Raw genomic sequence first — 22697 nt, 5'->3', positions numbered from 1 at the left:
ATTCCTCTCGGACCTTACATACTCAGTAGTTAATACTCCCTTCTTCGTTTAATATCTAATTGGTTCTTGTCTTTAAGGTTGTAAGTGAGACAAGATAGATAGCGAGTTGCTCAAATTTTACTCGATCAACATTTGAAACAAATGACTCAATGGACTCAACCCGAACTTGAAATCGACTTGAATTCTTAACAAGTCGAAACTAACTATTTGATAACTAAATCAAGAAACTCGTGAACAACTCAAAAAATAATATATTAAAATTTTAATTTTTAAAATTAAATTATTAATAATATGAAGATTAACATATTATTTTAAAAAATATGATATAAGACTTTCATGTAATTAAGATTCAAATTCGACCTTAAATGGAGCTTAAATTTGAGCTTCAATCAAATTAAGTCTAAGAATATTTCGAGTTCAAAATTTTCCAAACTCAAATCGAACTTCAATTTTTTATTTCAAGCCGAGCTTAAAAATTTTAAGCTCACAAGTTTTCAAGTCGAGCTCAACTTTAGACTTTTTGAATTGAATTGAACTCAACAATACTCGAACCTAACTAGGTTATTTACAACCCTACTTATCTTATTATGAAATGTGTATTCTTACCATTATAAGCAATACTCTGAACATAAATTACAATTTGTTAGTTGCATAATAAAGATACAAGAGGCGTAGGATTTTTTCATTTTTCATGTTAATTAAGCGTATTATATTTATGTATCATATTTAAAATTACCAAGTAAAATCTAGAGTTTGCACTGAAAATTTAAAAGAAAAACAATGAGCTGAAGTGATATTTATACATATAATTTTCCAAGAGTAGAAAAAAAATTAACAAATTTCCTTTTTACCCAAAATATGCTAAGGCTGTGTATTTCCCCACTTGACATTTATGAAGCGTCCCAATTGGGAATGTTTGCAGTTGCTTCATTCACCATTTTCACAAGGCTCACCTGCTCAACCACATTAATTCAATCATTTCCATGGCAAAAAGCTGTAGAAAGAGAAAAACTCTTAAGGGTAACTGCATGAACCAACTGAGCTAAGCTCGATTGAGTTTGCTAGGTTTTGCTCGAGTCCAAGCTCAAATAATCCGCCATATGGCTTGGTTCAGCTTGATAAGCAATGTCTCCGATAAAACAAAGATCATCTCACACTTGATTGCAATATATGCTAAGAAGGTATGGAATGGAAAGATAGAACTGCACTCTAGCTTACAAAAAACCGAGTCGAAGCTTAATTTAATTGGTTCATGCAGCCATTGTTAGAACGAGGCATCTAACACCTCCATAGGGTCGGTTTCTATTAGACTTCTTTGATCAATAATAGTATAAATGTTCTTCCGATCCATAAATACGAAACTCGGTTTCTAATCCTCAACAATCTGTACCCTTGTCAATCACTAATTTTTGATAGAACAAAGTCAATACTAGGCATCAAGTTGAGATTCACAAACCTAACGGCAAAAAAATTTCCGCGCCATCATGTTCGTCAAAATTCCAGAGAACAAACTACCCATACCACACATGATGCGTTGTCCCCAACCCCAAGTAAATATAAAATATTCACAAACATGCCAGGCTTCAATAGCACGACAACATTGCGTTGAACTGGATATTGTAGTAAGTTGCAGCTCATATTAAAATGGATTTTCGACATAAAAGCGTTATAGTATATAACAGGTAGCAGATCTTAGTTCTGATATTTATCAAGACATACCACACTTTCTGGGACCCCTGGAGGAGCCAAGGAAAGATTTCGCGGAGGTGGTCCATGTAAAAACGATCTCTTGTCAAATCGCCATTCGCCTATTTTACCATACGTTAACTCGCCCTGAACGTTAAATGACAAATAAGTAAAGTATCAGCAATATAGGAATAAGTTTAACGCAAACAACGACAAGAATTATATTTCACAAAGCAAGTAGCATATGTATAAAACAGTTTACCTTCATGTTGTAGTCGCATCCATAGGTGTAATGAATTATGAATTTTTTCCCTATTTCGAAATCCCATGGCGGCTGAAATATATAAAATGCATCAACTCTCTTTGATGCCTAAATTTAACCGAAACTACACAGAAAACAACCATAATGGAAACCTTTAAAACATAAGGTGCCAAACCTGCAGCATAAAGTCCATCCGAAGTATATGCTGCACGCCATTCAAAGCAGATGCCACAGCATAAGCATACCTTATGTTTGAAAGAGAAAACAAATCGGTACGGAAAATATGCAGATGGTTAAACATTTTGTCAAACCAATAGCAATTTTGGACGCCAATACTTACATTTCTAGAACCCATCCGAAAGCTTTATCAGTCTCAGGGTCATCCTTCATTTTCAAAGAAACATTCATCCAAGTAGGAGCAATCTTTTCCAGTAAATCCTGTATGAGAAAATCAAATCAAATTGAAAGCATCTTGTTTTAATATAACAGAAACCTTATAATATCCAAATGCAAATCAACAAGAAAACAATATTGACAACGTAAAAGGAATGGCATTAAGGGGAGAAAACACGAACAAATACAATCATCTGAGAACAGATATGATAAAGCATTCCTAGTGAAAATCATCCAAGTGGAAAACATGACTTTCACACTATAACCTGCCGAACAACAAAACGGGCATAAACCCCAAGTTAGGAATCAGTTAATAGAGGAGTTTCACCTTCTTGATGATGACAGGTGAATTGCCGATTGGATCAATATTTGTTACAGGTCCCATCTCCTCGGGAAAAAACTTCCTCAACAGTTTTTCATTTTCAGCCGGCTTAATGTAGAAAAAGGGATATGCAGCTGGGAACCCTCCACTTCCGAGATTAGGCAGGGGACTGATAAATATGTGATCAGGTTCTGCCATCAATATATAACTGTATCAAGAGAAAAACAAAAGGAGTGCAGCTCGCTTTAGAAACCGATTAAGATATGATGAAACGGATAAAAAAATCACGACACGTAAAAAACTCACTCTTCGCCGATTGTGGCCTTTTCCAGCCACTGCACAAACGCCCACGGTCTATTTAAGACAATGTATCCCTGACATGAGAGGAATATTTTAAGAAAATGTGGCACATAATAGAAGTGACAGGAACAGACAGAAGAATATCTACCGACTACAGAGAAACAAAACAGTTCACCATGTCTATGAGGAGACGTGATTCAAATGAAAACAATGAAAATCTAAGACCATATAAGACTTTTAACACACGTTATAGAAGAGATGGAAACGAAAGAAATCTCAAATGGTAACCAAAAATATGGTGAAGTGAAGAACCCACTCGATCCAACCCTTCTGGAAGAGGATCAACTACAACAGTAGGAATCTCATCCATTAAGTTGTCGGGACTTCCAGAGTGTAAAATACGCGTGAAACCTCCCATCTCTGAACCAGGCAAGTCCTTCTGCTTCTTATACCAATAGTACATAATGCGACACTGCCATTTACTGTATGGCGCATCAGTAGCCGTTAACGCAACATGGAAAGGTGCTTTGACAGTCTTTGGTTTCCTCATATTTTCAGGCATCCTAATGACAGGATCAAAAAATACCCCACCGTTGGAGTCGTCCTCTACCCATCTTGAAATAGCTCTGTTGTGCATTACCATTGTTACCAGATTATATCCTGCAAAGCAAAATCCAAGTACTAACGTAACCAGAACGAGTGGTGAAGCACGCCCCATGTTCTCTCACTATCATAGATGGTTCTAGTTAACTAAGGACTCCGACCCTCCAAGTGGCTTATAACAAGACCCTTACTCCAATAGCATCCAAGCCGGTTAATGATGAAACAGCCCCTAATCCAATAGTCTCCTAACAAATGAAGTTCCGGTTGACTAGCACAAGAATGCAAGCTCCAATAGAACCTGCAGAAGAATTACCCTAAATCAATTTGATGCAGATCGAGAAGCCAGTGGTCGTGAGGTTACGGACCTTACAGTAATCCAAGAGAAATCAAGATCAAGCAAGAGTTTTCGTAAGTCGGAATATGTAGTACTACTTCATATGCCACACAAAAAATAAAGAGAATAGCCAGAAAATCCTCATAAAATAGACAAGATATTAATGAGGATGAAACATCAAAAGAGAGGCTCCCATGGCATACCGAAATTCAAGAAACATTTCAAGGTAAAATAACAGCATTTCTCCGTATAAGAATAAAAAACAACCAAAGAGAAAGTGGGATCCATGTTCAATTAAACTTACCAAACCAAACATTCAAATTCATCGATATCAATTGAAACAACAATGCTATCACCAGTAATTAACCCTGTTTCTATGAGGACCAAATTTCATAGAAAATACTTCAAAACATATCAAACAAAATTCAAGGACCCTAGGATAGATCAACCAGCAACAAACTGAAATAAGTAAATTAATCACAAAACTTGTCATCAATATTAATCACAATTCAAACAAACAAGAAACCAATAAAAGATGGATAAACGAATATAAGAATTCATTTTTTTCTGAAACTCTACCTAAAGAGCAAAACTGGATATCCATTAAAATTAAAATGGAGTGAGAATTTGACATGAAAGCAACAATCTTTTAATGAAAAACAGGGTAAATAAGAAAAACCCAGATGCAAGTTAAGAACTTTGTGAGTGAATATGGTATTACAAGCTCACTAACTCAAGACCCAAGTTCCTGGTCCCATGAAAACTTACATGGCATAAAGCATGAAGATAAAGAGCCAAAAAGAAGCAAACAATACGTTTGCATATATGTTAGAGAGAGAAACATACTGCAGTAACGTGTGGAGAAGGGAGAGGCAAAAAACTGAAGGATCTGTGTGTTCTTTTTGCTGCGTTGGATCGAGAATCGTGTGGGGAGAGATTTGGAAAAGTGAAGAGTAGGAAGTGTAGGTGCTGGAAAACTCGAAATCGAGAGGTTGGTGGGCTTTAGAACGAACCTTATATTTGGTATGAAACGAGGAAACTAAAAGCAACATGTAAAGATCCCATCACCAATGAAGTGACATTGAATAGTCGGTGAGATCTATATAAATTTTTTTATATAAATTTGGGATATAAATCGATAATTTTAGGATATTATTTTATTAATTTTTTTATTATTAAAAGTTATAAAATATTTTTTTTGATTATAGAGAGTTATTTAATAATTTTTAATTAAATGATTAATATGATCATTTGATTAATATTAATTCTTAATTTTAATAAATTAGTTTAATAATAGTTTTTATACGCATAAGGATGTTACCCGCATGATTTTTCAGAATTATTTTATTTTTAAATAAATTATTTGATACATAAACTTTATAAAATTTAAGTTCTATAAATATGTATTATTTCTACATCATTTATATACTTAGATGATCCTATGGCTTGAATAAAATAGATGATACAATTCTAGTTATAATATATTTAATTCTCACCGTTAATATATGAGATATTAAACCATGCAGTAAAATTTTTTTTTGGGCAAGTTGATAGACCTTATCTTATTCGAATAATTAGGGTTGTAAATGAATCAAACGTTTAGTGAACCGTTTATATATCGTTTAGTGGGAAGTTCATTTATATTTGTTTATTTATTAAACGAATAAAACATGATTTATTATTTGTTTAATTAAATGAACGAACACAAACAAAGTACTTATTTGTTCATTTATGTTCGTGAACTTTCGATAATCTATTTGTTTATGTTCGTTTAAATTTATTCATGTATGTATTTTCTACCCCGCAGCTCATTGTCCCTTTCATTTCACAATAGATTGAAAAAAAATCTAAATTGTTTAAATTTATGTTCTTTTACTTTTGTTTGTGTTCGCTTATCATTTTAACGTACGAATATAAATGAACAGGAACAAACTACATTCTTTAACGAACAAACACAAATAAATTTTTTTGTTTAGTAGTTCATGTTCGTTCAGTTAAAGTTAAATAACAAACATAAACATACATTCGTTCGGTTAAAGTTAAATAACAAACATAAACATACATTCGTTTGTGTTAGTTTAGTTCATTTACATTTCTACGAATTATTAATTAATAAAATTTTGTTTGAACTTAAATAAAAAATATATAAAAATTATAAAAAAATGTTTGTTCGAATAGAGGATTAATTTACTGCTGCTGCAGTCAATTGTTACCAAAAAAATATTTAATTTTAGGGTAAATTACACAAATCATCACTGAATTTCTCTCTCTCTCTTATGTTGGTCAATAATCTTTAAAAATTTTCAATTTACTCACTTAACTTTGAAGATTGAATTTTTTTAATCATTCAACCGTTTTTTTTACTATATGATGATATGGATTTTTTTATTAATTTTTGAATTGTTATGTAGATCTCAAGTAATATTGTATAAATATTAGTTTTATTTTTTTTATTCTCCATCGTCTCTTACCATTGAAACTCTCAACCACCGCTACTTTGGGTCACCTTCACGGCTTCACCTATGCTCAAGCACTACCCCTGACTCTCAGACAATCTAAAATCAAGCCCCAACCATATGTTTATTATCATCCTAAGCCACCTTCACTTCAGCCACACAAATATCCCACAATATTTTCCTATCTCTAACCTAAACTCCAACACCAAATCCTAAAGCACAAACCCCACCCCACCCTCACGACCTCATTCTTAGCAACTAGTCAACCTACGTCTACCGGTTTAGATAACCTTCATCACTCCTTCTATTGGCAAAACACAAAGGAACAAGACCCAGATTTATAAAACGAATACCAATCATAATAGCCTTCGAAACCTTTTTCTTTTCACCCTGGTTGCTTGAACTAGGCATATTTGAAGACAGGCGGATTATGGATGTTTATATTCGTGTTAGGAGGATGAAAACTCGTGTTTTCTAAACTTATCTTGTTAGAAGAATCAGATTTAACCATGGAATTTTTACTCTGATTAGCTAAATAGTCGACACCATTTTCAGTAACGATTGTAGTCCAATTATCCTTGGAAATTTATTCCTTTCGACCCTGTTGCTTGAACTAGTAAGATTTGCATGCAAGAATGAATTTTGGGTGTTATTCAAATTGGGAGAACAAGTTTTTGGTAACGGTGAAATGAAATGGGGGAGAAAACATGCATTTAAATTGAGGAGAGAAACGTGAGAGAAAACAGGGTGAAAAAATTAAAAATGAGGAATGGGAGTAAAATGAGAAAAAATAATTTTTATAAGGAATCGAAATGATGTCATTTTGGTTTAAATTTAATTTTTTTCATAGATTTAAATAATATCACTTTGGTGTAAATTTTCATGTCATAAAGTTGTTAGTTATTTAGCGAAAAAACGATAAAAAATTCAATTTTCAAATTTTAGTGAGTAAATTAAAAAGTTTTAAAATACAATGACGAAAATAGAAAAATAAGAAATATCAGTGATGATTTAAGTAATTTACCCTTAATGTTAAGGATAAAGATTCGTTGAGGCCCTAAGTGGGAAAGGTATAAACTTATTTATTAATGTGATAAAAAGTAAAAGATTGCATTTTTTTAATCCTAATATAATATTGGGAGGATGGAAGCCTTTGATGCTTCGAAACATTCACCACTTTGATTATTTTATAATATTTAAAAATAAAGAATGGACTATACCTTGGTATCTCTTATGTCATTTATTCGATATAATATTATAAAGAAATTCGACAATTTTTAGAGTACACGGTTAGAAGTTTTAAGTTGGTATCTCTTTTTTTTTTTAATTATGAGTTTAACACTCATTATGAATAAATTTTTTCTTCTCCTCCTTAGGTAGGAATTATTCAAAAATAATACAAAGACAATGTATAATATAAAATTTGATTTTTTAATAAAATTTTTACTCACAATAATGATTATTAACGTCAAATGATTGATTTGTTATAAATCAATAACGTTAATGATCTAACGATTAGTTTTGAGACATCAATAGAAAAAAGAGGAACTTACTCAAATATGAGTGATCATTTATGTAGTTTACCTTATAATTTATGGTCAGGACCAATGGATGTTGGAGTAGTCGTACTTTTTAAAAAATTTAAATTTTCATATAATTTATATATTTAATTTCACACATTAAAATTTTATAATTTTGTATCCTAAATTTCTAATATAATTTTGTAAAAGTTCACTATTGAAAATTTTCAAATACTCATATAGATTAAATATTTTGTCTTTATATTTAATTTTATACTCTTAAAATATTATAAATTTATATTCTTAAATTTTTAATACAAATTTTAAAAAACTCATACCTTTAACGTAAAATGGTAGTCGTGGCTACCATGAGTTTGAATTGTCTAAATCTAAAACCGGTAAACCAAAATGAGCTTTAAATTAATGTTCTTGTCCTTAGAAGCTAAGAAGAGACATGATCCAATGCTAAATTGACATGAGCCTCCCAAAAGATAAACCAAGAATTAACGCATACACTTTGATGGTTACAATAGATTCATGTGTGGGCAAGGATGGATCGAAGAGGTAGGTAGGCATAGCGATCCCCTGAAAATTTAAAATTATTATATATTATGTATTTTTTATTAAATGCATGCTTTCGTTTCTCCTAAAATTTTATAAATATGTTTCTCTTAAAATTTTAAAAGTTTGTCCCTCTAATATAAAATTATATATTCGTCTCTAGCGCTTGTTACATTTCTATCATTTGCAAGCCCTTTGTTCACAATACCAACCTTTTGTCTCATCTTTCATCTAAATTTCAGACATCACAAATCAAATTTTGATAACATAAAAAAAAATTTAGTATTTCAAATAATATGTAGAAAATAGATGAGTCCAAAATACAATCAATTAATATAAAACTAAAAAGTATAAAAATAGATTATAACTGAAAAAATTACTAAAGTGTACTTTTTCGAGTAAATTAAGTAACATTTTAAGTTGAAACTGAAAATATTATGCTCTTCCTAACAAATTATGTAAATTACATAATTAGTCTCATTGCAACCTAAAGAGTTTGTCAAGACATTCTTGGTTGTAGCCGGAATTATTATTAGTCGCGTAACTTTTTAGAGTAAACATGTAATATTTTAGGTTAAACCCATCACAGTGTAACATTTTCGGTTGTAACCGAAATTATTACCAATTGTATAATTTTTTAGGTTGGACATACTAATATTTTAGGTAAAAACTCACTGCATATTAACCTTAGATTAAATCATCGTAACTACCCATAAAAATAAAATTATCTTAAGTAAAATTTTTATATTATTGGGTAAATATATACTCTGATAAATGAATTAGACTTAAGATTCAATTTAATACTTGAATTTTTTCGAGTACTATTAGGTATGTTAATTTAGTTGTGTGGTTGTATTTGAAATTGGTTTCTGTGGTTTAAATTGATATTTGAATTTATATTCATGTAAGTTTAGCAATAAGAACAAATCAAAATTCAGAATAATCTAATTTGTGTTAAGAAGTTAAGTTTAAGTATCTAATTGTCCGTAAAAACCACAAGTATTAAATTGAAATTAAAAATCAAATTCATATGCCACAGTACATATTTACCCCATGTTGTTACGTTTGGATTTGAGTTAGATTAACTAGAACTACTAATTTGAAGTGATAAGAACATATTTACACAAACACGGATGGACAAAAAGGGTGTGTTATGAAAATTTAAAATTATCGTATATTTTAATTTTTTATGTATATTTTTATTAAAAATCCTATTTCATCTTCTTTAAAGTTTTTTAAAGTCATTCCCTAACATAAAATTTTACGTCCGTCCGTGTTAACAAACAATATTCATCGACACCTTCACCAGATGAAAACGTGTAAGAAAAGGACATGTTTCATCCTAATTAAGAATCCAACTAGAAAATGGGTCCAGGGTTTTCAGATTTTTCATTTTCAATGTGTTGACCTTGTCTGAGTCTGAACCCTAAAACACACAGAGAGCAACGGTGCACGTTTGCAATAAAAAACACCATTACAGACGGTGTTTCAACATTGGCCAACCAAAGACGAGTGTTTGCTGTTTTGTACTTTTCTTGTCTCCCTGAAAAAACATGTTTTGTTCTTGTTTTTTGTATTTAAAATGAATTGAAATTTGGATCCTCCTGCATCTCTCTCCATTGTTCTTAGCACTTGCTTGAGTTCCCATTGTTGTCAACTGAAGGAGACAAGCTCAATCCAGAATGACTTATTCTCCATGTTGTTTGATAAAAGTTCAAGTCGACCTCCATTGAATTTGAAGGTACATATTTCTTTTTTCTGAAATTATAAAATTTCTAAAATGTTTTGATTGAATTTTTAAATTAAATTAGTACTCTTTTCCATCCAATTACTTTTAAATATTGTTTGATGAATTAAAAAATAATACTGAATTTAGTATTAAATTTAGGGTAAAGTACACAAATGGTTTTTCGATTATAGGATGTTTTATTGAGTCTCCGGACTATTAAAAGTTACAAAATGATCATTCAACTATAGGGCGTCGCTTTGTTGAGCCCCCGACTACTAAAAGTTACAAAATGATCACTCAGGTATTTATATGTTCCAAACTCATCATTTTTCATCAAAAAAATTGATGGCAACTTGAGATGAATGTTAACTTGCTGATTGAGATATGTTAAAATCTTATCTCAGAATCTCAAACGACTATCATATCTCGTTTAAATTTTCAGTATCATGTTCATGTTTAGTTTGTATTCATTTAAATTTTTAGTATCATATTCATGTTCGTTCGTTTATTTATTTTAAAAGTGTTCACATTCATTCGTTTTACGTTCGTGAAAATATTCGTTTAAAGTTTACAAACATGTTCGTTTAACATCTGTAATACTCAACAATCGAAATTCTCTTTTAACCTTTTAATTTGCCAGCAAAAGAAAAATGGTGAAATTTTACTACTAGCCCTTAATTTCCTTAAGTTTCAAAGTTTGAACTCCAAAGTTCACCTTATGTTCAACTTAATCTCTATCTGAACCAATATTTAAGATATAAAGAAAAAGAAAAAGAAAAAAAGAACTGAATAAATGAACTTATGATTGAGTCAATAAACGAGCTTATGATCGAGTCAATAAATGAATTTGTTTGTGAACATAAAAAATCCGAACATAACTTTATTCGTGTTCGTTCGTTTATTAAATAAACATAATTTTTTCATACTCCTTTTATTTAGTTTAATAAACAAAAATTATACAAATGATTCACAAATAATTTGTCGAACGTTCTATTTATTTACGCCCATACTTACAGATCTAAACACATCTAATACAATTAACTTTATATAAAAATATAAAAACAAAATAAAAATAAAAAATCAACATAAAAACAAGATTTTTTTCTAAGAAAAGCATAATTAAATTACTAGGCTTAATACCCAAATAAGTGCCCAAACTATACCCTTTTTATCCAAATTGGTGCCTACATTATTTTTTGGCCTATCTAGGTGCCTAACGTTATAAACGTAACCAATTTAGGTGTCTAGGACGTAATGACCGTTAGTTTTTTCCGTTAAGTGACACATGTTGGTAAATTTGAAATTTATATATATATATATTTTAAAAATATTTAAAATATTATTATATTTATAAAAAAACCCTAATTTATTTTAAATTACAAAAAAAGCCTCAAAATCCCTAAAATCCCCAAATCCTAACACTAACACTAACCCCCCGCCGCCCTTTCCGACCACGACCACCACCGCCGATGTAGTATCTGCCATCATCCTAGTTATATGTCGCCGTGGTTGTCGTCGATTGGTCATCGGAATCGTGTGGGATCGTAATTTTCATCCTAGGGTATGTGGGGTTTAAAACGTCGATTCGTCGTCGATCGATCACGATTTCATAGGGGTTTTGGTCGTTTGTGGGAGGTGATGTCGGGTGGAGCTTCGTCGACGACGGTTGACGTGAGTTTAGAGGTTGAAATGAAGGTTTTCAGGGGTTATTTCAAAATTTATATGTTTTCTTTTTTAAACATATATAATTTTATTTTTTAAATTTAATAAAAAAATTTAAAATTATCAGATTATGACACATGTTACATAACGAAGGAAATTAACACCATTGACAGAACGAACACCTAAAGTGGTAACGTTTGTAATGTTAGGCACGTGGATGGGCCAAAAAATAATGTAGGCACCTATTCGGGAAAATAGGTATAGTTTGAGTTATTTGGATATTAAGCCAATTTATTATATTATTTAAATTGATTAAACATTAATTCGAATGGGATTATTGTTGTTTCAACGTCCAAGAAATCAAAATTTTGATTTTGTACAAGTACAATTATCTTTAATTTACTTTGGATATTGTAGTACATAGCTGACCCTTATTCCATATGTAATGAGGTAAGGGGGAGGTACGATAGTAGGCTGCCCCAACGTCAGGTTGATAGCAGCTTCCGTGAGAGACCTCCAAATTATGAATTGTCCACCGTGAGAGCAGCTTCCGTGGCCTGTAGTAGATAAATAAAAATATTATATTTTTGAAAAAACAATTTTTATTTAAAGAAGAAAAATAAACAAGAAGAGAAGAGAGTAGTGAAAATAACATGCTAATTAAAATTAGTGATAGTTGGAACAATTTTTAGACACTAAAAATGGCAATGAAAGCATTGTATTCTCCCTCCAATTGTTTGGTCACCTAGTTTTTTGAGGAACCAAATCCGAGGAAAATGTTTTGTTCTATGATCCAACAAAAAATGAAACCAAATCCCAGAAAATACCCATTTTTATGGCAATTTTCTCCCATTTTTTTCTTTTTTCCTCTTTGGGTCTTTACTCTTTGAATCCATTTCTTTGTGTTTTCAAAATCTGAAAAATACCCATTTTAGTCCATGAAAAACTGGATTTTTCTTTATTTTTATTAATCAGATGATTCCATTTCCCTCCATTTTTATTGTGTTCTTCATTTGTCCCACCTTGATGCCAGATAAAGAGACAAAGAAGGGATATGTTTTGATCTTTTGAGTTATTGTTTAAAGATATGTAATTTGTTTTATAACATAGAAATACACAAATGAATAAAAAGCTAAGCTTTAAAAAGACCTTGGAAGCTAAATTGAAGAACTCGCAAGTAGCTGCAAAGAAGAAAGCGATCAGCCTATTCACAGCAATGTCAGTGGCTCATGCCGACAACAATGAAGACAAAGAGTCAAACACTGGAGACGTTCATCATGTCGAAAAGGCCCTTCCCGGAGGCGACTTTTATACAGGCCAATGGTATAAGAGTTTGCCCCATGGCAAAGGCAACTACCTATGGACTGATGGTTGTATGTACGTTGGTGAATGGTTTAAAGGCAAGATTACAGGGAAAGGCAAGTTTTTCTGGCCTTCCGGTGCCACTTACGAAGGAGATTTCAAGCATGGTTTCATGGATGGTAAAGGGACATTTACAGGAACTTCAGGGGATACTTATGAAGGGTCTTGGATTATGAACTTCAAACAAAGTGAAGGGACTTATAGTTATCCCAACGGGGATCGCTACGAGGGCGAATGGCGCCGTGAATACCAGGAAGGACACGGGAATTACTGGTGGAAAAACGGGGACCGTTACGTCGGTCAATGGAAGAAAGGGTTGATGAATGGCAATGGGACAATGATTTGGACCAATGGGAATAGGTATGAAGGGGCTTGGGAGGAAGGTTATCCTAAAGGGAGTGGGACTTATACATGGCCCAATGGGAGTTCTTATGTTGGTGTATGGAGTAAAGATAGTACAGAACATAATGGAACTTATCATCCTTCTGATTCTCAGACTAAGAATCTAGATTGGGATCCTCAACAGGTGTTTTCTGAAGATTTAAAGGACTGCAAGATATGTCCTTGTGAGAAAATATCGATCATGCCATCCGAAAAGATGCCGAATTGGACCGGAACGGCCCAATACAATGGTAGGAAGCAAAGAAGGTCTGATGAGAGTTTAAGTAGGTATAGTTTCAGTGATTTCGATGGTTTTTCTTCTGCAAGTGAAGAAAACTCGAAGAATGGCGATGAAAGCGGAGGAAATATTAATTCCGAAGGTCCGGAGACGAAAACGATTTCTCCACAGCTTGTGTTGTTAATGAAGAAGCAAGGGCGGACGATATCCAGGGGACACAAGAACTATGAACTCATGCTTAACTTGCAACTTGGTATCAGGTAGTTCTTGTTAGTTTGAATGCTATTTGTTCCGGTATATGTATCGCTTTCTAGATCATGTTTATTGATTTTATTCTCGGTCTCGAACTCATTTCTGATTCGAGATAGAATGATGAATGTACTAATTATGCATGTATTGGTTCTCTGGTTATTTTGCAGACACTCTGTTGGAAGACCTGGTCCGCCTATAACCAATGAATTGAAGTCTTCAGCATTTGATCCTAAGGAAAAAGTATGGACCAAGTTTCCGCCGGAAGGATCGAAGTACACTCCATGTCATCAATCTTGCGAATTCAGATGGAAGGATTACTGTCCACTTGTATTCAGGTTCAAGACCAGATTGTCTACTTGTTCACAACAGATGAATCATTCTTTGATGAACCATTGTGTTTCTTTTTTCATTTCCAGGACCCTCAGGAAATTGTTCGATGTCGATTCAGCGGATTACATGCTTTCGCTATGCGGGAACGACGCCCTTCGGGAACTATCATCCCCTGGAAAAAGTGGAAGTTTTTTTTACTTGACCAGTGATGACAAATACATGATCAAGACAATGAAGAAGACAGAAGCAAAAGTACTAAATGTTTTCTTTTTCTATTGGAACCAACTCGGAAACCTGCAATTTCTCGTAGAATTTCATGTTTTCGGAACTTTTCGACATTACTTATAAAGTGCATAAGTCACTCTTGATGACTAAATAATCAATGCATTGCGGACATTATTGCACTTGCAGGTTCTTATAAGAATGCTTCCGGCCTATTATATGCATGTTCGGTCCTTCAAGGACACTCTAGTTACCAAAATTTTCGGTCTGCATTGTGTGAAATTAACCGGGGCAGTACAGAGAAAGGTAATGTGAATATCATACGGTTTCGACTTCGAACGCATCTTCGAATTCATAAATTTTCTGAAGATAATCTCATACGTTCTTCATTTGTGATCTGGATGAGTCAGGTTCGATTTGTTATAATTGGCAATCTGTTTTGTACCGACTGTGCCATTCATAGGCGCTTCGACTTGAAAGGTTCTTTCCAAGGTCGAACAACGGCTATACCCGAATCAGAAATCGATCCAACAACAACCCTCAAAGACCTCGATCTCAATTACATATTTCGATTGCAGAAACTGTGGTTCCCAGAGTTCTGCAGGTGATTCTGTTTTCAAAGAACCTTAATTTTTTATGTTCATATTGTCTGATTCCTTTTTCAACACCTTTCGTGCAGGCAAGTTGAAATAGATTGCGACTTTCTCGAAAGAGAGAGAATTATGGATTATAGTTTGCTGGTCGGATTGCACTTTCGTGAAGCTCCTCTGCTATCTCAAGCTAGCAATGATCAGCTTGTTATCGACTCCACAAGGTAAAACCGATTGCCATTGTCACAAGAATCTATATACCTAAAATGTTGAATGATGTCTTTATGAAGTGGTTTGAATTAGTGGTTCCGATGATTTTCTGATATGAAAATATGCAGGCGGTCTTCCGATAGGTTAGGTATAAAAATAGCTGCTCGAGCCGAAAAGACGGTGAGAAAAACCGATTGTCAACTGATCGGAGAACCAACTGGTGAAACATGTGATGTCATTCTCTTCTTTGGTATAATAGACATTCTACAAGACTATGATATCAGCAAGAAGCTTGAGCATGCGTATAAATCAGTGCAATACGATCCGACTTCGATTTCCGCTGTTGATCCGAAGCTATATTCGAAACGCTTCCGGGATTTCATTTTCAAAGTTTTTGTACAAGACACTTGAAAATGTCATGATCTTCAAAAGAAATTTCGCTCGGAGCCGGTGTCCGTTTATGTACATTGATTGTATTCTGGAGACGTGAGTGGTTAAAAGCAAAAGTTTGCGACTTCTGTCATTGACATGGCCATGGAGAACGATTCGTGGCGGCGCCAGACACACCCCCTTAATCGAGGGTTAGTTTCTTCTACTGCAGATATATATGTTATTGACGAGAGTTTAGGTTAAGATTGTAAACATTGTTATTAAGGTTGTTTCAAATGTAAAATAATTACATTCTTTTGTATCTAATTAGCTTCAACTGTATAGTACGTTCAATATCTTTCGATTTATGAGTAGGAAAAAATTTGAATAGTTTAGACATTATATAAAAAATAATTATCTGAATTTAATAAGATTAATAATTGTATATATGAATCTAAAAATTGTCCAAATAGTCCTTGCAGCACAAGAAATTTGTAATACCTAGAAAACCGATATGAACTAGAGTTTGGCTTTATTATCCAAATATACTGTTTTTTTATTTAAGATTATTTATAAAAGTATTATCTTTTTATGTTACGTAAAGTGACAATATACCTTGTCAATAATACCTTTTATCGGGGTGTACATTCGCCATACGTGACATAAATAATCTGAAAAATAGGTGTGTTTGACCCAAAACACATTTCTTGGATTTTATCATTTTAGTTCTTAATTCAGGTCATCAGTTTAAGGTTTCAAGGTCGGATGATTTTAAGATAATTAGGTTAGGGTTCTAAATGGTTGTTTAGGATGAACTTATTAGGATGTTTAAACTTAAACTCGGATAACAATGACTTAAATTATGAAGAATATTTTATATTGTTAAATATATAATAGAATCGTCGTATATAAAAATATTTTAAAATATATCATAATCGATTTTTTTTTTAAAGTTGAATGATTTTAGGATTTTTTATGATAAACATTGTAAGGTATAGTGATTCAATGTGAGATATTTATTCATTCAAACTATTCACAACCGCAAGTAATTATTTGATGAAGAAACGTAACTGAAATAATTAGCAGTTAAAACCGAAGGAGAAAAGAAAAAAACACATAAGTACATGGTATTTACATCAAAGTCGAATTGAACATAATTCGTTGAAACGCACCGGAAAATTACATCAGCATACACTAAACCGTTTCTTTAATCCTAAGGAGCAATATATATTGACGATTAAGTTATTCACATAGATACTAAACCTTATTGACTTAATAACAATTTGATCATCGAATACAAGTATGGTTTTGGTGAAAGCATATTAATTTGAGTGCTGCCATGTTGTGAGTTGTGTTTTACCATATTTAGGTGTTATATGACTGTAAATGGCATGTAGACATATGTGAAATATGCCTAAAAAATCAATGTGATACCTAAAATTGATTAATATGATTTCCAAAGCATGATTGATTGTGGATTAGATGTTAAGAAACGTGTTTTTATTTTTGTGTTTGCATGCTTTTAATGTTACAAGTACGTTTATGTGTGATATTTAACTTTAGAAGTTGATTTGATAGTTTGATTGTGCATGTTCTAACTCAATTTTAGATAGCCCGAGTTTTAGATTCATGGAAACTCTTTCTAAATTACAGAGCAATCACATTAACATTATTTTACATAATGATGCCTAAATTTTAGATTTAAAGTTAAGGATAAATCCTAACTCAACATTATGATTGTTGTGACTTTAATTACATGTCTGAACCATAAATTTAGGAAATGCTTGCTAATCATGAAATTAACTAACAATTTACAACTTAGTCCCTAAGATATCTTGTAAGTGCAGGTCAATTTTTAATATTATTCACTTTAGTGCTTAAAAATTTTATTTAATCCGAAATAGACCTTAGTTGTCCCTAAATTTCATAATTCAGTCTACTACTATTGTTAAAATTATAATATTTTTATTCAATTTAGTCCCTATTAAATAATATTTCTAGAATTGACCCCTATTTATTTCTAATTTTTATAATTTAATCCACTATTTTTTATTATCGATAATATTATTTTATTTAAACACAATATTAAATAATAATAATAAATTTAAAACTAAAATAAAATATTATATTTAATTAAAAATTAATTAGATAAAGATAAAAAAAAACATTAAATTGTGTCTATTGTAATCAAACTAAAGATTTTTTGGTTTAACTTGCAAACTAACGATAAAAATATAACTTGCAAACACAAATGTTACATTTAGACCCCTGCATGGCACTCATTTAGGGTATTCATATTTTCTATTTTCATATTCTGTTAAATACACAACAGGTTCAAGTGACAATCATTTACAAAGGAAAACCAAAACAAAATCTTCTGGTGCTGTATAAGGATAAAGATAATGTACTAAGGCAGCCTAAAAGCTCATCAAGTATATTAACCATATACTGCCAATGCCTATGTCGAACCCTAATGTCGGATCAATTGATCTTATGCTCTGTGCAGGCTTGTTTTATGATCCCTAAACCGCACTGTTTACGGACATTCGGACTTATTTTCTGTGGACTAACATCTTAATTTGACTACCCTCCTCAAACAAGTAGTAGTTGAAATTTAATGCCACAGGAAAATGTATGAAAGCCTTACCGTGGCTCAGAGTTATTGCCAGGAAAATTTCTGACATACGATGATGAACGGGTCCAACCTTCCTCCGCTGCAATGAGATTGAGACGTACGATCAATTTCTCCACGGCGTCTTCTTCTCGGTTGCTAACTGAACCTGTTAACGGATTTCGTGGGGAAGAACTCTGCAAATGGTTTACTGAACATGTTTATCCCAGTTCTTAAAAAACTGAATTTTAAGTCATATTACATCGTACCGTAAAACTTACCTTTGCGTCCTTATACAATCTGAGATATTTCAGAGCCTGTTCATACAGTCCACAATGGTAGAGAAGAATGCTGTAATCTCTGATTTCCTTAGGCTCTGTTCCTAGAAGAATTAGACGTTCGCATGCTGCAACAATAGAACAATTTCATCAAAATAAAAGTACGTTAACCTTGATATTACACCCAAACCGTATCCGGTCATGAGTTAATGGGCAAAAGAAACTAGAGTAAGAAAATGAAGAAACTTTTGCCTAAGGTTTGAGAAAAGAAATTCAAAAGCAGAGAAAAAGGAAAACGAACATGGTCAATGAAAGCAAAATCATTCAGTTGACAAGGAAAAAGAGAAGAAAGACCGAATGCTAACACTGGAAATAGTGCAAATGATTTGCTAACCCTATCCATCACAAGGAATGAGAAGGAGAGAAGGAAAGCACAATAATAAGCTTAAACTATCCTTACTTTATTGATCTTTGATAACAATCGATACAAATGTTAAAGCTATCGTTTATATATTTATTAGGTAAAATAAAAGAGAATTTACTGATGCAACGCGATAATCTAATCATACCAGATAAAGCACACCTCATATCCCCAAAACGAAGACCGGTCCAAACACCCTGATCTACCCTATCTTGAGAAGCCTTTGCAGATGCAAACCAATATCCACTATATGGAAAGAAATGTGAAATCATAACCTACAATTTCAAAAGAACATCTAAATACAAATTGAATGGTAATATAGACCAGATACCTCTCCTCAAAGCTATTAAATTTATCTACACAGTTAGCTGCGTCTGCTGCCCTTAAAAATAAACTATCACCATCATCATGTTGAAATGGCCAGAAAGCATCCTTCATATTTCTTAAAATCTGCAATCATAAAACTATATGAGAAGATAACAAAAACCAGATGTAAAAAGATTACAAAAGGAGGAGAAAATGCAATATCCATAACAGAAATAGATTTTTTTTCCCGAAAAAAAGGCAAAGTTGAATATATTGAAGATAAATTTCCCACAAGTGCCCCCAAGATTAGATTACCCACACGAAGAGTGTCATGTTGGAACGGTTCATACAGATTAAAAACAAAGTTTAAACCAAACTAGCACACCGGTCAAGACATCAGTTAAATAAATGCTGTTAAAATCTCAAAATGACAACTTTAGCATCTCATGAAACATGGAGAAGAGACTTGAAAAAGAGAAAGGGGAGTTTTAATTAAGTAGTTTGCAAACATTTCACATTTTGGTTTCTTCTGTAAAAAGCACATGCAGACGGTAGAAAGCTGAGATCCAAGTTCATGTACATGTTTCTATTTACGTTCCACTTGTCCATGTCTAATTATCTGGTAGCAATTAAGAAAAGTGATAAAGCACAACACAAAGATACAATAAAACCTTATTTAAAAGGTAAATAACTAGCATTTGTTTTGTTTTTAACTTTATTCTGGATTTAAAATTAATAGTAAGTAAAAAAAATGTTCAATAGTATAGAAGTTACCTCCCCCAATAGCATTTGTACAGTCATTATGTGTGGCTGATCAGACTCTTTGCTCTTTTGCTTATCATAGGCTCTAGGAAGACCTTGAAGATCATGTGGAAAAAAAATCTCAACATCAAAATCCAGAAGGCCCCACAACCGAAGCATTTTCAGGATCTCTGAATGTATCAGCGAAAGCATTACAGCAGAACCTGAACGATGTGCCAAAACCTGCTCAAACAAAAGATTAATTAACAAAACAAACACCAAAAATTGATAAAACTTTCAGAAAAGAGGAAAAAATCAAATGCTAGAGGGCAAATTTCATACTGAGTGAAGATAAAGGGCCCGTGCCTCTGCTTGATTCTTCACCATAGACCTCCAGAATCCCTAAGTAGAAGTGAATGGATTGACCAATTATAAAAAAAGAAAATGATCAAGTAAATAAGAAACCAAGTTACAGAAGTTTAAATAATTAGATCAAGTAGTACCTAAATGAGACAGAATGTTTCATTTCATATATACAACTATGGACACACAGAAGGCTACACTGTTCATTGCAACACAGTCTGCAGATAAAAGATCTACTGAAGAAAAAAATTCATTCCCCAAATGTTGCATAATTCCTTGACCTCAATTGAGTTAAAACTAGATAGTCACTAGAAATGAAAAGAACTTGGTTTGTTGAAGTCAATAGATTGGAAAATGACAAAATAACATTACCAAAATTCTTGTAGGTACCTTTTTGACATAAAGATATTTTCTATGCTCTCCAAAAAATTCTCCCGAGACGACCTACATGATGAGTTATAATGAGAGCAGTAGCCCATGGAGAGATCATCCAATCTTTCGAGGAAAGCATCCACCGGAAGAGGATCGGAAGAGTGCGAAACGAGAGAGACATCCTCTGCTGCTATGTAAAGAGCTGTTCTCCCTAGATCAACACATCTATTTATGCATATACTTGTTTCTCTCTCGATAACAGATAATTTCTGAATTTGTGAAACAAAATTCTTCCTCGCCTCCTGCTCCAAATCGATTACCATAAAAAGACAATGTTAGATTAACATAACACTAAAATTCCCATTGAACTTAAGCTCTTATTATTATTATTGTTTGGCGGGTAATAAAATCTCATTGGACATGAATAAAAAACCGGGAAATAATTCCCAAATACCATCTTCCCTAGGATACGAACTTAATTTGAATTGAAAGTTTCGAGTTCTAATTATTGTAGCGTCCCTTTCAGACCAGTACTTAAAACCACTACAATGTTCCAACACGATTTGCTTTAATTTTGCAAGTCTTTTTTTCTAAATTTAATAAACCAAAACTTAAGTGATTAAATTCTAAACTAAGCATATTGAAGTCACCCGGAACAAAATTCGTCAAAACTACATTAATTCCTGTTACATAAATATTTATAACTATATATCAAACAATCCACAAAAAATATGAAATTCCCAGAATTGAATATTCCTCAATCGTACTAAGATTCTCAGTTCACATCAAAATCTTTCCAATTTTGAATCAGAGAACACAATTCGATTAAATTTATTAGAGAAAAAAAGAATTTTCCGCAATCACAGACACAAGCTCGAATCATATCATTCCTAACTGATATTTAAAATCCAAGTCAATTGCTATAATTAGACACTCTTTACCAATGAGATCAATCCAAAAGAAAAAAGGAAATTCATATAATATTTTTTCCTAAAACTTCAAATGAAAATCACAGATTAAGAAAAGAGATAGTAGCAGTACTCTGGCGTGAGACGTATCGATTCCAGAAGATTCGAGAGCATCATGCAAGGTGAATCTGAGATCGGTGGACGGCGGCGGTTGAGGAGATCCGCTACGGCACGCCACACGGAAACACGGCGGCGGAGACGACGGACTAAAGGAAGGAGTAGATCGGAGTCTGGAGAACTTAAAAGGGGCAACAAATACTGAAGAAGCTGAACTCATCGCTGATTATTTACTCTAGTTTTTAAAAATTTATTTCCTTTTTCAACTACGAATCTACGGGGAAATGAGTTTGTTCTTCACACATATATAACGATGGAAATGATCCAAAGGCCAAAATATCTAATGGACTGAATGAAAAGCTTCGATTTTGATCACACATCGATTATAACATTTGGATATTAATGATTGATCAGACCCAAAATTAATTTTATTTTAGAGAATAAGTTTTTAAAATTTTAAGAATAAATTTGTAAAGCTTTCAGAGATAAATATTTATTTTTAATAAAAATTATACAAAAAACTATTTTAAGAAATAATTTAAATATTTAAGACATAACTGTCTTACTCGCTCATCGTCCATTCATAATTTAGTAAAACTGAAAAGTGTCTATGTTGAATCTATTTAAAAAAACGAAAATCATATTTTTTTTTTTAGCTTTTAACTCATTTTTGCTAAGACAGTTGATTATAAAATTTAAATTAATTGATTCAAATCTAGTTTGTTGCGATCAATTATTTGAATCTCAATTGTCTATTATTCATTGAAGAAGCAATTTGATTAAATTTATTAGAAGTGG

The 22697-nt window shown here is 32.4% G+C and overlaps 3 protein-coding genes across 3 annotated transcripts; 1 reads left to right on the top strand and 2 right to left on the bottom strand.

Moving 5' to 3' along the window:
* Window positions 1-856: 856 nt before the first annotated feature.
* Window positions 857-4714, bottom strand: LOC120213152 (hydroxyproline O-arabinosyltransferase RDN2-like). Its single transcript, XM_039211298.1, has 9 exons — window positions 4669-4714; window positions 3280-3864; window positions 2970-3037; window positions 2670-2871; window positions 2289-2386; window positions 2124-2193; window positions 1949-2020; window positions 1720-1833; window positions 857-953 (listed from the first exon to the last, which is right to left on the bottom strand). Exons 2-9 carry the CDS (start codon window positions 3679-3681, stop codon window positions 891-893), a joined length of 1089 nt encoding a protein of 362 aa, XP_039067229.1. The 5' UTR covers window positions 3682-3864; window positions 4669-4714; the 3' UTR covers window positions 857-890.
* Window positions 4715-12948: 8234 nt separating this feature from the next.
* On the top strand, window positions 12949-16106 carry LOC120213155 (phosphatidylinositol 4-phosphate 5-kinase 6-like). The gene is made up of 7 exons (XM_039211300.1): window positions 12949-14069; window positions 14229-14396; window positions 14478-14643; window positions 14803-14919; window positions 15024-15217; window positions 15293-15427; window positions 15542-16106. The coding sequence occupies exons 1-7, from the start codon at window positions 12949-12951 to the stop codon at window positions 15822-15824; spliced, it is 2184 nt and encodes a 727-aa protein (XP_039067231.1). The 3' UTR covers window positions 15825-16106.
* Window positions 16107-18016: 1910 nt separating this feature from the next.
* LOC120213154 lies at window positions 18017-22160 on the bottom strand. Its single transcript, XM_039211299.1, has 8 exons — window positions 21916-22160; window positions 20893-21176; window positions 20482-20541; window positions 20173-20382; window positions 19424-19542; window positions 19241-19338; window positions 18675-18799; window positions 18017-18590 (listed from the first exon to the last, which is right to left on the bottom strand). Exons 3-8 carry the CDS (start codon window positions 20524-20526, stop codon window positions 18426-18428), a joined length of 762 nt encoding a protein of 253 aa, XP_039067230.1. The 5' UTR covers window positions 20527-20541; window positions 20893-21176; window positions 21916-22160; the 3' UTR covers window positions 18017-18425.
* Between the last annotated feature and the right edge of the window lie 537 nt (window positions 22161-22697).

This window comes from Hibiscus syriacus, unplaced genomic scaffold (assembly GCF_006381635.1).
Source record: "Hibiscus syriacus cultivar Baekdansim isolate YM2019G1 unplaced genomic scaffold, ASM638163v2 tig00110020_pilon, whole genome shotgun sequence".
Lineage (NCBI taxonomy): Eukaryota > Viridiplantae > Streptophyta > Magnoliopsida > Malvales > Malvaceae > Hibiscus > Hibiscus syriacus.
Note: the sequence above shows the minus strand (reverse complement) of the source record. Positions and strands in the feature narration are given on the sequence as shown.

Coding starts and splice junctions, on each gene's coding strand:
- LOC120213152 (XM_039211298.1), bottom strand. CDS start 3,681: ATGGGGCGTGCTTCACCACTCGTTCTGGTTACGTTAGTACTTGGATTT. Junction 2,387..2,669: donor CACCTGTCATCATCAAGAAG/GTGAAACTCCTC, acceptor TTTCTCATACAG/GATTTACTGGAAAAGATTGC. Junction 2,194..2,288: donor TTCGGATGGGTTCTAGAAAT/GTAAGTATTGGC, acceptor TTCAAACATAAG/GTATGCTTATGCTGTGGCAT.
- LOC120213155 (XM_039211300.1), top strand. CDS start 12,949: ATGAATAAAAAGCTAAGCTTTAAAAAGACCTTGGAAGCTAAATTGAAG. Junction 14,644..14,802: donor TGAAGAAGACAGAAGCAAAA/GTACTAAATGTT, acceptor TTGCACTTGCAG/GTTCTTATAAGAATGCTTCC. Junction 15,428..15,541: donor CTTGTTATCGACTCCACAAG/GTAAAACCGATT, acceptor GAAAATATGCAG/GCGGTCTTCCGATAGGTTAG.
- LOC120213154 (XM_039211299.1), bottom strand. CDS start 20,526: ATGGTGAAGAATCAAGCAGAGGCACGGGCCCTTTATCTTCACTCA. Junction 20,383..20,481: donor GGGCCCTTTATCTTCACTCA/GTATGAAATTTG, acceptor TTGTTTGAGCAG/GTTTTGGCACATCGTTCAGG. Junction 19,339..19,423: donor TTTAATAGCTTTGAGGAGAG/GTATCTGGTCTA, acceptor CTTTCCATATAG/TGGATATTGGTTTGCATCTG.